At 47.2% G+C, this 14094-nt stretch overlaps 1 protein-coding gene across 15 annotated transcripts in view; it reads left to right on the top strand.

Moving 5' to 3' along the window:
• Positions 1–14094, top strand: part of MYH10 (myosin heavy chain 10) — a 143828-nt gene that overhangs the window by 50245 nt on the left and 79489 nt on the right. For 8 of the 15 annotated variants that reach the window (XR_014821828.1, XR_014821827.1, XM_084986072.1 and 5 more), the window contains exons 5-7: positions 5266–5368; positions 5930–5959; positions 12572–12664. Coding sequence is in view for 12 of the 15 variants with exons in the window: in XM_084986072.1 (XP_084842198.1) it covers positions 5266–5368; positions 5930–5959; positions 12572–12664 (226 nt within the window). In the remaining 3 variants the exon portion in view is untranslated. The remainder of the gene's footprint in view (positions 1–5265; positions 5369–5929; positions 5960–12571; positions 12665–14094) is intronic. The other 7 variants (XR_014821829.1, XM_084986075.1, XM_084986071.1 and 4 more) reach the window with 1 other exon arrangement.

The following is a 14094-nucleotide window of genomic DNA, read 5'->3' as shown; positions in this document are numbered from 1 at the left end:
GGACTTGATGCCCCGGCTCTGCCATGACCCTCAGTTGGTTGGGTCAGCTTCTCTAGACCTTGGTTTGCTTTCGTCATGACTTGGTGTTTTAGGGGGTCTTCATGCCCTAAAATGGTGGGGATTTTTAGGTTATTGCAGCTGCACCTCAGTGATAGCTCCATTATAGACATAAAGAGTATGCATTTCAAGTTGTAAATAGAAGTTTAAAATGTTCCAGGCAAACTTTCCAGAAAAAGGAACTAACATCCTTGCACGTGTTACCTCCACTCATCTTCACAGTACCCTTGTCATCGCTGTTCACATGTCACATTATCCAAGGCTGGCACTCGCTAGTGTCCGTGTTTAATAGAAGACTGGAGCCCACGTCTGCCTTGGTCACAAAAATCCCTACTCTTCTTGTAAGCCGCTTTCTAATAGAACAGAGTTTTGAAACTGTAGGAAAAATCATGGAGTTATGTGTTACATATGTATATTTTGAATGTATACATATAAATGTATATTATAGATAGATGTCGAGGTAATATATATATGTGTTGTTTTTCATATTGACACTGTCTAAACAAGAACTTCAGGCAAAGGATGTTTTTGAACCTAGACTGAATTTGGTGTTATAAATTTCCGAAGAGAAGAAAAAACCAGTGAAGATCTGGGAAAGGGGGTTTCTCTTCGGGGAAATAGGCACAGTCCAGAGGAGATTCAGAGACAGAGCCCAGAACTGATCATGTGTTAATGATCTGCTCCGCTGCTTCTTACCACTGCTGCTTCTAAATTTTTTTTTTTTAATTTTTAAATTTGTTTTATTTTATTTATTTTTATTTTTTACTTTTCCTTTTCAGCCACATCCGCAGCATATTGAGGTTCCCGGGCCAAGGACCACATCTGAGCTGCTGCTGCAGCAACACCAGATCCTTTTAACCCACTGCACCAGGCCGGGGATTAGATACTAGTTGGGGTCATTACCTCTGAGCCACAACAGGACGTCCCAGTGCATGCTGCTTTATTTCCCTCCTTTCCATCCGGGACAGGTGTGCCATGTTCCCTTTAAAACAATTTTTTTTTTTTTTTTTTTTTCTGGAGTTCCTGTTATGGTTCAGCGGGTTAAGAACCTGACATAGTGTTGGTGAGGATGTGAGTTCGATCCTTGGCCTTGCTCAGCAGGTTAAGGATCTGATGTGGCTGAGAGCTGCATTGTAGGTCACAGATGCAGCTCGGCTCCCACGTTGCTGTGGCTGTGATGTAGGCCGGCAGCTGCATCTCTAATTCCACCCCAAGTCCAGGAATTTCCATATGCTGCAGGTGTGGCCCTAAAAAAAGAGAAAAAAAAATTTTTTTATCAGTTATATTCCTTTGATCCTGCCATCTCTTTCATACTCAGATCACAGGTTATCATTTTCTTCATTATCACTGTTGACCGTTATCATGGCTGTTAGACTCCTTCCATTTCTTGAGAAACTTCTGGCCAGGTGCCTTACTAGGCTCTTTACATGTCTTGTCTCAGACCTGTGAAGTGTCTCATTTTATTATTTATTTATTTATCTATCTATCTATCTTTTTAGGGCCGCACCCCCAGCATATGGAGGTTGCCAGGCTAGGGGTCGAATCGGAGCTGTAGCGGCCAGCCTACACCACAGCTCACGGCAACGCTGGTTCCTTAACCCACTGAGCGAGGCCAGGGATTGAACCTGTCTGTGTCCTCATGGTTACTAGTCAGATTCATTTCCACTGAGCCCCGACGGGAACTCTTAGTTCTTTTATTTTTTTGGCCTCAGCATGCAGCGACTTGATGTGGCATCTCAGTTCCTAGACCAGGGGTTGAACCAAGGCCACCGAGTACTCACCACTAGGCCACGAGGGGACTCCCCACCCGTGTCTCATTTTAAAGGCATAGAAACTAAGGCTCAGAGAGCTAGAAACTGGTGGATGAGATTTACATCTAGGCAGGTCACACCGTGGCCCATGTCCTGGCCCCCTTGCTAGCTGTCTAGATTCAGGAAGTAATTTCTAGTCATTCAGATTCCCTCCTACATGGTGGCCAAACTGTTGAGTGGACAGTAACGGGTAATGTTTCTTGAATACTAGTTACATGCTGTAGAGGGACTGTATTTTTTTCTTCACGACAACCTCATTGTTAGAAGCTATTATCCCCATTTTGGGACCCCAGCTGTACGCGAGAAGCACCTGTCTGTCTTCGAAGCAGTATTTCCTGCTAACACAGACCCGAAGTAAGTGAAATGTGGCTGAGGTCATGGTAGCTGTCGGGACTTCCTGTGCAGCCCGGGACAGCCGAGTCCGTGTGACAGGCAGGGGAGATCTGCTTTCAGGACACGGGGAGGCACGTCCGGCCGAGACAGGTGAGCTGAGAAACCGCAGAGGCAAACCGGGCTGAGCACCCATCCTAACTGTTCTCAAGACACGGCGTCATCCGTCTCAGGGAAGCTCACCTCTCAGCATCGTGAAAAATTACCCGTCTGAAACCGGGAGCCACCATCGTGATTAGCTGGAAACACGAGGTATTTTGGACTAAGTTGAAAGCAAAACAGAGAAAACCACCATCGCAGCTCTTCAGCAATTGCACTTGAATGAAATCCAGGTTCTGTCTCACGGCTCCGGGGTCCCTCACAGCCACCCCTTCCCTCCCAGCGGGACCTCCTGCCGCTGTCTCCTTGCTGGTCGTTCATATCCCATTCTGCGCACCGGCCGCCAGTTCCCGGAAGATGCCAGGCCCTTTTCTGCTTTGAGGCCTGGATGTTGTGGCCCAGCCCTCACTTCCTGTTCCTGCTCCCCCTTCAGGGGGCTCTCCCCACCCGCCACATCTACAGGGAGTCGTCCTCTGCCCTTCAGCCGCATCCTGTATTCACCTCGTGTGTGTTTCTTGTTTGTCTCCGCTCGTCCGGAGCCGCCCACCGACTTGGACTCTACCCACAGCTCTGTCTGCACTTCAGCGGATGCGCAACATGTGTGGTTTGCAGATAGGTGTCCAAGAGGTGGATGAACGAAAATCATTAACTTATCTGTGTACCGGTGGCAGCCAGGTAGAAAACGGAACGGCGATGAGAGGCCGTTAATCACAGGAACAAAAAATGTCAAATAGAACCTGGAAGTAAACTTGTGCAGGACCTGTGTGTATTTGTTAAACGAAACTTATCACAGGCACTGTGACTTCAAAGATGAATAAGACAGGGAGTTCCCATCGTGGAACAGTGGAAGCGAATCCGACTAGTATCCATGAGGATGCGGGTCCCATCCCTGGCCTTGCTCAGTGGGTCGGGGATCCGGTGTTTCTGTGAGCTGTGGTGTAGGTTGCAGACTCGGCTCAGAACCAGTGTTGGTGTGGCTGTGGCCTAGGCCGGCGGCTGTAGCTCCAATTCGACCCCTAGCCTGGGAACCTCCATATGCTGAAGGTATGGCCCTAAACAGCAGGCGGGAGGAAAAAGATGAATAGGAGTTCCTGTTGTGGCACAGTGGAAATGAATCCGACTGGGAACCATGAGGTTTCGAGTTTGAGCCCTGGCCTCGCTCAGTGGGTTAAGGATCTGGTGTTACTGTGAGCTGTGATGTAGGTCGCAGATGCGGCTCGGATCTGGTGTTGCTGTGGCTGTGGCATAGGCCAGCAGCTACAGCTCCGATTAGACCCCAACCTGGGAACCTCCACATGCCACAGGTGCAGCCCTGAAAAGACAGAAAGACAAAAAAAAAAAAAAAAAAAAAAAAAGATGAATAAGACAAACATGGTCCTTGCTTGCTTGGAACTTAGAAAAATTTAAGAAAAATTTAACTGAGACAGAGATGAAGCCATCATTTCTCCTAAAAATAGCATGTATGCTATTTAACTCAGAATTCTGTCTCCCTGTTTTTTTGTGGGGATGGGGACAGGAGACGGGGGAGATATATAGCCGAACAAAATTATTTGTCTTTTTTTTTTTTTTGCTTTTTCTACGGCTGCTCCTGTGGCATATGGAAGTTCCCAGGCTGGGGGTCAAATTGGAGCTATAGCCGCTGGCCTACGCCAGAGCCACAGCAACACCAGATCCGAGCCGTGTCTGCAACCCACACTACAGCTCACGGCAATGCCAGATCCTTAACCCACTGAGCAAGGCCAGGGATCGAACCCGCAGCCTCATGGTTCCTAGTCGGATTTGTTAACCACTGCGCCATAATGGGAACTCCTGAACAAAATCATTTGAAGTTTATCTGAGAAATATAAACCTCAGAGACTACTGGATTTTTTTAAAGAACAGTGATGGGTGCTCCGCTTAGTTGGACTTGAAAGCTACTGAGATATGGACAGCTGGCTTTGGTGTAAGTCATGGGTATGAGGTGGAGGTGGCGTTTCAGATCACTGGGTAATCAAAGGCTCTGTCAACCATCGATATTCGGATGTGGGCTGAATCACTTGAGGGAAAAATGAGATTAAATCTTTACCTAAGACCATACTTTTCTTTTTTTCAGCTTAATGAAAGGTTTAGCTGTAAAAAGTGAAGCCATCAAAGTCCTGGAAGAAAATGCAGATGGCTTTAATGTAGATGATACAAAAATGCGAGGATAGATGAACAGATGAATGCACAAAAGGCCTTTCGAAGCCTGAATAGTAGGCAGAAACCTTAAAGCTTAAACTCACATGGCAAAACAAAGAAGGGGGCAGTTTTTAATATAACAATAGATGGTGGTTAATAAGCTTAATATGTAAAATGTTCTTACAAACCAGTAAGTGGGCTGTATCTTGAACCCTCAAATCTTGGAGCTGGAATGGGTCTAATGCAATACTGACGTTTTACTGTGATGATGTCGAGTCCCAGAGAAGACAATTTACCTACTCAGAACCGTACAGCTAGTTGCTCAGTAGGATCCCACGGGCAGGGGGCAGGGAGGAGTTGTAAACAGCCTCCTCTGTCCTCGTACTGGCATCTGCCCAAAAAATGGCGGTTAATTTATACCATTTAAAAGTAACAATTTTCTGAGTTCCCTTGTGGCACAGTGGGTTAAGAATCTGGCATTGTCACTTCAGCGGCTAAGACTGCTGCTCTGACGAGGGTTCTGTCCCTGGCCTGGGAACATCCACACGCTGTGGGCGCGGCCCCCAAAAATAATAATAATAATTTTCTAACTACCCGTGATAGGTTTTTTTGTTGTTGTTGTTTAACCCCTACTTAGTCTCTTTTTACTTTGTACTAATTCTTGTTCCAAGTCAGTTTAATTTTTTGTCAATGACCCTTTTAGAACGTGCGATTCTTTCTTAAAAGCAGCCTATGTTAATATGTCTTCCAGGGGTGAATCGGGTGCCGGGAAGACAGAAAACACTAAGAAAGTGATTCAGTACCTTGCTCATGTCGCTTCTTCACACAAAGGACGAAAGGACCATAATATTCCTGTAAGTTTTTGTTCTGCTTTTTTTTTTTTTTAACCCTCAGATGCATTCTTTTGTCACTTAAGAGACAAGAACAAGGACACAAGTGTACTGAGTGTGCCGCTGTGATTGGCAGCTCCCTTGTCCCCGCCACCCCCCCCCCCCCCCGCAAGGAGGGAGCTAGGACATCAGGAAATGGCTAGTGACTTCCAGCAGGGCCAACCGGAATTACGGTTGTCACTCGCCGAAGTGCCAATCATATGTTTCTTGGAAAGGTGTAGGTGCGAATTTTTGTAAAGTCGTGCACAGTGCTTACGAAGACTTATTTTCCACCCAAAGAAGATCTTGTCAGCGGTTCTTTCTGAACCTAGAGGGCAGCCTGCTGGCGCCCACAGCAGCCCGAGGGGAGGGTCGAAGTTTGGGGAGAGCGGATGCCAGCAGCCCGTCACCTTAGTGTGCGGAGATGTAGGGGGAGCAGTTCACACCCCTTGAGCGAATGCCCGCCTCTAACCAGCTTTCTCTGACTCGGGGCCTTGGCGAGACCCGGCCTGCTAACATTCGCATTTGTCTGTTTGTGATGAGCAGCAGGAATCACCTAAACCAGTGAAACACCAGGCAAGTGCTTTTCTTTCTGCTTCTTAGTCTTGAGTGTCTGCACTAATTTCTGTCTTTCGATCGAGTCTCTGCTGGAACCCCACGCCGTCAGTTCTGCGTGAAATCGCTTATGAACAACATATTTCATTTGAAAATGTGTTGCTTTGAGGCTTAGTCTTTCCTGAGAAGCGGCATGTCGTTGTGCTTTCCGTCTGCTTTCTGGAGGAATTTTAATACTCATTTTCCATCATGACATTGAACCATATGTTTGTGAAGCCCGTAAACTTAGGGTTTTCTGTGTCAACTACCCGCTGCAGTTACTTTAATATTGCTTAAATGCATGGAAGCCCCACTTTGTGCCACACTTGAAATTTTTGAATTTGGGGCTCCAGCTTAAAAAGCTGCGACTTAAAATTTTTCTCAGGAGTCCCCTGCTGGCCTAGTGATTAACACTTGGCACTTTTACCTCTACAGCCTGGGTTCAGTCCTTGGTCTGGGAACTGAGATCTCACAACAAATTGCCACATATGGTGCCCCCGCACCCCCCCCAAGAAACCTAATGATAATTCATTCGATAAAATAAATCACCTGTTTTTAAAAAGTAATAACACATTTTTTAAAATTTCCCATTTGTTAACATTGTATGGCCTGATAGGTGTTTTAGCCCCAAAGCCTCATTGTATTTGGTAAGTCAATTTAGAATTTTCTTTATCTAGGGCAAGTAGTGGAGAGAAGTGTTGTTTTCCCTGATTATCGGACGCCCACCTCTTGGCTCCTCGGAGCATTTCCTGCCGCCCGGAGAGCGAGGGCCGCGCCCAGGCAGGTGCCTTGGGGAGAGGGGCCCTCGGCACTGGGCCGTCATCCTCTCCCTAGCGTGGGAACGGTTCGCGTCTGTCTTCCCTGAGCAAAGTGCCGCCAAGCTCGGAGGAAGCAGGAAAGGATAGGCCGATGATCGGTTAACAAAAAGAAACGATCATGAGCACCTGAAAGCTTCAGCTCCCGAGACACCCAGACAGCTTTTTCAGAATTCTCAAGACGTTCTCAGATGCCACAGCTGTACTCTACCTCGGAGGGCCCCTGATGCTTTTTGCCTTTAGCTGCCGACCAGACCAGCGGTAGCGACGGCCTGGGAGGATTAATGAAAGCATCATTATCCTCGAGGATATTGAAAGGCTGCTTTGCCAGTTAAAGGAGGAACCTCTAGGCCAGCAAGCAGCTCTTCTTGGTGTCTTGGAGTACGTGCTAAATGGCCTTCTCACGTGGACTTCGATTGCTGGCAGAATAGGGTTACACAGTGAATGTCCCGATTCCGCTTTTCAGGTGTCCCTTAGCTTACACACGTCATTGTCATCAACATTTTGTTTCGATGTCATCTCAAACGGCAGGGCGGGTCCCCGCTGTATGTGAGGAGCATGCCTCGCCCCAGGTTTTACTTTGGGTCAAATCAAGCCCCGCAAGCAAGGTCCCCCCGAGAGGCGGCAGCTTCTCTGGGCCGCGCTGCGCAGGCATCCCTGACTTGCATGTCCTGCATGTTCTCGCTCTGCACAGAGCCTTCGGTGCTGCTTTTGCCAAGTCGCTCTCAGTACGTGCCTTGTCGAGGGGCAGCCGTGCCATGTTTCATAGGCGCCGAGCCCGGGTTCTCACTTCGCTTTTCTTCCCCAGCACACAGGAGGACGGTGTGACACTCCTGAGTGTAGGGGCTGGTCACACCGCGGGGAAGGTCATTTCAAGAACTTCCTTCTTTCCCCACACCCCACCCTCCCGGGTGCCCCTGGGCCAACTTCCCCACCCCATTTTGAGGACAACCGCCGTAGAGTAATGGTTATGCTTTGCAAGGCCAGTGTTTCAGTTTAATCTCACTGGTTTCTGAATCGTTTGTTTGTTTTCACTGTTTTTTTAGGGCCGTATCTGTGGCATATGGAAGTTCCTAGGCTAGGGGTCGAATCAGAGCGACAGCTGCTGGCCTACACCACAGCCACAGCAACCAGGATCCGAGTCACATCTGTGACCTACACCACAGCTCACGGCAACGCTGGATCCTTAACCCAGTGAGCGAGGCCAGGGATCGAACCCACAGCCTCATGGATCCTAGTTGGGTTCGGTAACCACTAAGCCGCAACTGGAACTCCTGGTTTCTGAATTTACATTGAGCTTTACAGACAAAACTTGCTCAGATTCCTAGGAACCATTTGTATAAAATGCTAGCATTTTATCACTAGACAGCAGTGTAAATTATAAAAACAAAGAAAGCATTTGTAGGCTCCTGATTTTGTTTTTCATTTATTTTTCTCTTTGCTCTTTTTTGAAGACAACTTTATTGAGGTTTCAATTCATGTCCTACAAAGGCTCACCCTTTTAAAGTGGACACATCACTGGTGTTTTAGTGTATTTGTGGAACCATGAAATAATGACCACAGTCAATTTTAGGACATTTTCCTCACCCCAAAAAGAAACCCTGAACCTATTAGGAAGCAGCTTCCATGTCCTCCCAGGCCTTGGAAATCACGTCGCTCCTTCCTGTCTCTGGATTTGCCTGTTCTGGGTAGTTTTTGGGGCCGGAGTCATGTAATGTGTGACTGTCTTTCCCGTAGCATAATGTTTCAAGTTTCATCCATGTCGAAGCTTGTGTCAGTGCTCCATGCCTTTTTTATGGCCAAATCATACCCCGTTATGTTAAATTGGTCACATTCTGTTTTCGTCACTCGTCCATTGGTGGCCATTTGTATTGTTTCCACATGGGGGCCGTTACGAATAACGTTGTGGTGTCCACGTTTCCACGCAGACCCATCTGTCTTTGCTCCTGGTGGGGGGTGTGCCTGGGAGTGCAATGGCTGGGTGGCGGCAACTCTTTGAGCGTGTTGAGGAACTGCCAGACTTTGCCGAAGAGGCTGCCCTGCCCAGTGTTACCCTCCCACCAGCCATGCAGGCGCAGGCCGCTTTCTCCACTCGCTGGCCAGCCCTCGTCACTGTCTTTTTATTAAGGCCAGCCTAGCAGTGTGACATGATCAACCTTTTATGTTGGCTTTATAACTTAATCTTCATTATGGAAACGTAAACAAACATAAGAGAGATATTCAAAGCTGAGGTTACGGTATTTAAGAAGTAGACATTAGATAAACATTTACTGATAAACTTTTACTTTTTATAACAAAATGAAGCCTCTTTTGCCGTAATGGCCCAGCCAACTGCAAGTCCACATTCAGGGCCCTGTTCCCACGTGGCAGGTGGCTGTTACAGGCCCTCGCTGGCTGGCATAACCTTCAGGAACATCCGAAGCCTGGACACCTGCTCTGTGACTTGAGAGCAGATTTACAGATGGCTCATTTCTAAAACTTGACCGTCCCCTAAGAGTGACTCCTTCAAGCCAGCCCCCCCACCCCATACCGACTCCTGAGTCATCCATATCTGGGTGTCAGCTTCCAGCTGACTTGGTGTTAACTGGACTCAACTGTCTTGAGCTAAGACGAGAGGTGACAGAGAGGAAGTAGCAATGCAGAAATCTGAGCCTGCGGTTGAGATCAGAGTCCAGTTCTCAGCATGGTGACTGGTTGCTGCTGCCGCCAGCTTTCCACTCCCCTCTCGTGGTCAGCGGGACACCTGCAGCTTTGCGCATCAGGCCTGCAAGGGCCAGCTTGAGTCCAGCCTGAGGCCCCTGCTGGCTGAACTGGAGTTTTGAAAGAGGTGTATATTTTTTTTACCATTTTCAAACTCATCCTGTATCTTATAGCCTGTGTGCATAATACATGATGTAATAAACACAAGGGCATAGTTTTCATCACGACTGGTAAGCCTTTAAAAGCATCATGTAATTCTAAATGCCTAGAACTTTAAAAAAAAATAATTTAAATAGCTGATGCCGGTTTTCTCCCCCACATTCCCAAGTGACATTTCTTTTAGCGTGTAGAATAGAAACGGGGCATTGCCATCTAATTCTCGTGGAAAGGTTGGCACATAGTCACTGCCCCCTGATGGCCTGTAAATGGTTTCATCATTTGGTTGAGAGCTGTTAGCACTGTTTATCTAAATGTGAAATCATTCAGTGCAAAAATGATCAAATTTAGTAGACATTTCTTAAAGATCTTTTTTTTTTTTTTTGCTTTTTAGGGCCACACCCGCAGCATATGGGGATTCCCAGGCTAAGGGTCAAATCAGAGCTGTAGCTGCCTACACCACAGCCAGAGCAATGCAGGATCCGAGCCGTGTCTGCGACCTACTCCGCAGCTCCCGGCAGTGTCAGATCCTTAACCCATTGAGCAAAGCCAGGGATCAAAACCTATGTCCTTGGGGTTGCTAGTCAGATTCGTTAACTGCTGAGCCACAATGGGAAATCCTTAAAGATCATTTTTGTGTGTTTTATAAGAGTTGCTTTGGGTCAGGCTTTTTGTGATCCAGGTATGAGTTTTTGAGAGCTTTGCTTGGTCTCCGAGATGTCAGAAATCCATTGGAAGACAAGTACCACCGCATCACGGTCAGCGTAGTGGCCCCAGTAGTAGGGACCCAAGACTGCAGCCACCACCGTTGCCATGAGGACGCTTAACCCAAGTCTCACAGCCACCTCTGGCTCAGCATCATCCCCAAGTGCTGGTAGAATATCCAGGACCTCTGGCTACCCATCCAGCCAGCAGACATTCCTGGAGCATCATTTTGATGTGATACTAACCGACCCAGGGCAGGGCACACAGCCAGTGCCTTGAAGCCAATGGAAGAAAAAAATCGAATCGGGGTCAGTGGATCACACGTACACACATACACACTCTCACACGCCCTAAGGAGAAAAGAACGATAAATTTGACCCAAAGAATCCCTGAAGCCGTGTCCACGGAATATTAAAATACGGTGTTTCATCCTTGTTTTCCCTCCAAGTTAGAGAAACATTTTAAAGTCGCCATGATACAAATATCGTCCATCATCATCTTCAGGGCTTAGTGTGTAACTTTGAGGAGTCTGTCCTCTGACTCAGTGATCTGACTGCAGATACGTCATGGGAAGGCAGTGCCCCCACTCACCAAGTCAGTGTCCCCCTGACAGTGTCTACACTCTGATCACACAGACTGACCGAGGCTTAAGGGTTTCCAGAGCCCAAGCAGCGGTCGCAGAGCCCGGACACCGAGGGCTTTGTGAGTTGTCGGCCACAGACGACGTGATGGCTGTGACCACTCTCCGCCAGGAGAAGCGCCCCTGTTCTGCCCAGCATCCTCCTGCGGTCTTCATCATGCCCTCAGCTGCTGCCCTGGATCCGGATGCCGTGTTGGAGACGTTTTGATGGCATGTAGCCTTGAGCAAGATTTTCATCAGAACTTGTCAGGTGTTTTGAAGTCCATAAACGGGAAGACCCCCTGCGCGGGGAGCATGCGTGTAAAGCTGAGAACGTGGGATGATGCCATTCCTGTGGCTTGAGGTTCCCGACTGGTTTCAGTTGCAGGCTGCAGTGAAGACGTGGAAAAACCCGGACAACCAGATAAATGCTCTGGAGTAGACGCGTGAGAGCGTAGCAGCTTCGCTGGGTCACGTGCTTCGGGGACATTCCCACCCTTTCACCAGAGCCTGCCACCCGCCTGACGTCTAACCATCTCGGGTAGACGCCGAGGCTGCGTGTATGGCATAGATTTGAGATTTGTGCCTGATTTTGCAGCGGATGGCAGTATAGCCCATCGGACAGTAACTGGCCATCCATTTAAAGAATCTTATGTGGGGTTCCTCCTGCTCCTTTTTTGCAGAGAGAATCGTATGAGCAAGCAGTGTTCATTCCTTTCTTTAGGTCTAGAATACTGTGGGTATTTTAAAATACAGGGGTAAGATGTGTGTTTGGAAAAAATCAGATTTATTTAAGTCCTACCATGTAATTCTGAAATTACATTCCAGAGGCCCAGCCTCACTTTGTAATGCTTTTCATGGCCAGGAACAGCCTCATGCAATCCCATGAAGTTTTCTGTGGTGTTTTAGGATTAAAGCACATATTAATATACTTATTTCTTTTGTTTGAAAACTCTGATTTATAGCTTAATTTGCAGGTAAGTAAGGACACTGGATAAAGCATACACTATGCCAAATACCCACACTTAGTTTTTAAAATGTGAGCAAGAATTCAGGAGCGTCACCATCTCCAAAATTGGCGTTGAGGACGTTACCCTGTCTGCATCATTAGGACGTTATGTGAAACCCTTGGAAAAATGCAAGTCTTACACCAGCACAATGGAAATTATTAGAATTTGCTGCCTTCAATCTTAAATCTTCGAAACAAGGCAAAGGGGAAATAAACAGAAGTAGAAGTATTAATATGTTCTTAGTTGAAGTATCATGCTAAATTCCATGAAAACCATTTGCTTTATTTTAAAAGTGCCCCACTCAATTTATGTGCCCTATCCTTAAATTTATCATCTGTCTAATGTGACATTTTTTTCCTCCTTGTGATCACTCAATAGATGCTAGTTCTTTTTCCTTTAGCAGAGCCCATTAAGACCAAGAATAAGAGGCCAACAGCAGAGTTTGCTGGATGGCAGATCAAATGAAAAGGAGGGAGGGAGGCAGTGTTGTGTTTGGTTTTTTCCTTGCCGACTGGAGCGGAGAGCCATTAGATTAACATATTTGCTTTTATCGATGTGCGTGTGTTTGTATGTGTGTAATGTCTTTTAGGGGGAACTTGAACGGCAGCTTTTGCAAGCAAATCCAATTCTGGAATCCTTTGGAAATGCGAAGACTGTGAAAAATGATAACTCATCTCGTTTTGTAAGTTTAAAAGCACCAACAGCTTTCAATTTCTCCAACTTCTAGTTAAATGTCTACTACGATCAAGCAAATAAAATACTTTCCTTCCTAATTGATGTAATATGGAACAGTGCTGGCCAGTAGAGATACAGTGCAAGTCACATGCAATGAAATATTTTCTCTCAGCCACATTTTAAAAAGCAAAAAAAGGGGGGGGAATGGGAAAGTAATTTAAATCACGTTTATTACATGACATATTTATTTATTATTATGTGGATATATGATGATGTAACCTCTCTGGATGTCTTCATGTTTGATTGGGGAGGATACACGATTATGGGGTTGGCGTGGAGTTTAAACGAGATGTGGATTGAGCACTTAGCACAGCGCTGGGCGTAGAAACACCCAGCAAATGAATTGGCTCTTGGATGGTGTCTCCTTGTTCTTTTCGTACCTTGCTGTTGCTGTGGGATGTGAGCTTCAGAATAATTTGCCGCTACTCTTACTTCTCTTTAGAGATTTCTTCTCAGCCGTTCGACTCTCTTAATTCCTTGAAAGCTTGACTTTCTCCCCTCAGTCTGACCAGCTCTCAGGCTGAGGCTGGTGTCCTAAGTGACAGCTGGATCAGCGCTCCAGGACCCCGCCCTTCCCATTCCAGCCGCTCAGCATCGATGCTCTCACAGCCCAGCATCCCTCGGCTGCTCTTCAACCAAAGGGGCATTCCTCCATCGGGGTTCAGTTACCCTGTGCACAGTCCCCCTGGAGAGAGCCACGCGTTTCTGTTCCCTCTACTTAAATCATTCACGTGAATTCTGTGTCTTTCCTCTGATAGTGGAAATACTGGTTAAAGTCATGAAAGCCAGAGTGAGAGACTTTAGTTCGCACAGTTGGGAATTGGGGTCCTGGTGGCATTTTTTACTTTGGGAGTGTAAAAATCAGTCTGCACAAGGATCTGATGAGGTGGTTTCTGAGGTCCTGGGAAGCTACCAGATCACCGAGGCCCCAGTTAGTTCAAGGGTAGCCAGATAACCGTCTGTGTGCATTTGCTCAGGCCACTGGAACAGAGCGCCCCAGACTAGGCATCTTCACCCGCAGAGATGTGTCTTCTCACAGCTGGAGGCATGAGGTCTGAGATCAAGGGGCTGGCAGGGCGGTTTCTTGCGAGGCCCCCGCCTTGGCTTGGAGACGGCCGTCTCCGTGAATTCACACATTCTTCCTCCTGTGTGTGTGTGTGTGTGTCTCTGTCTGGTCTTCTAAGACACCGGGCCTGTTGGGTTCGGCCCATCCTAGTGACCTCATCCTAAGTGAATTCTGACTGTGCCAACCTTTTCTTTAAATGCAGTCATGCTCTGAGCCGTGAGAGGTTCAGACTTGAACTTCAGCCCATAAAACCCTCAGAGGTAGGTTCAGTGCAAGAGACTTTCCAGGTTATATGAGAAGTCGGGACCGAT

This window comes from Sus scrofa, chromosome 12 (genome assembly GCF_054392235.1).
Source record: "Sus scrofa isolate SSC_HxYL_T2T_F1_AM1 chromosome 12, Sscrofa_HxYL_maternal_Yorkshire_Landrace_v2.0, whole genome shotgun sequence".
Lineage (NCBI taxonomy): Eukaryota > Metazoa > Chordata > Mammalia > Artiodactyla > Suidae > Sus > Sus scrofa.
The sequence above is the reverse complement of the archived record's forward strand: the minus strand, read 5'-3'. Positions and strand labels throughout refer to the sequence as shown.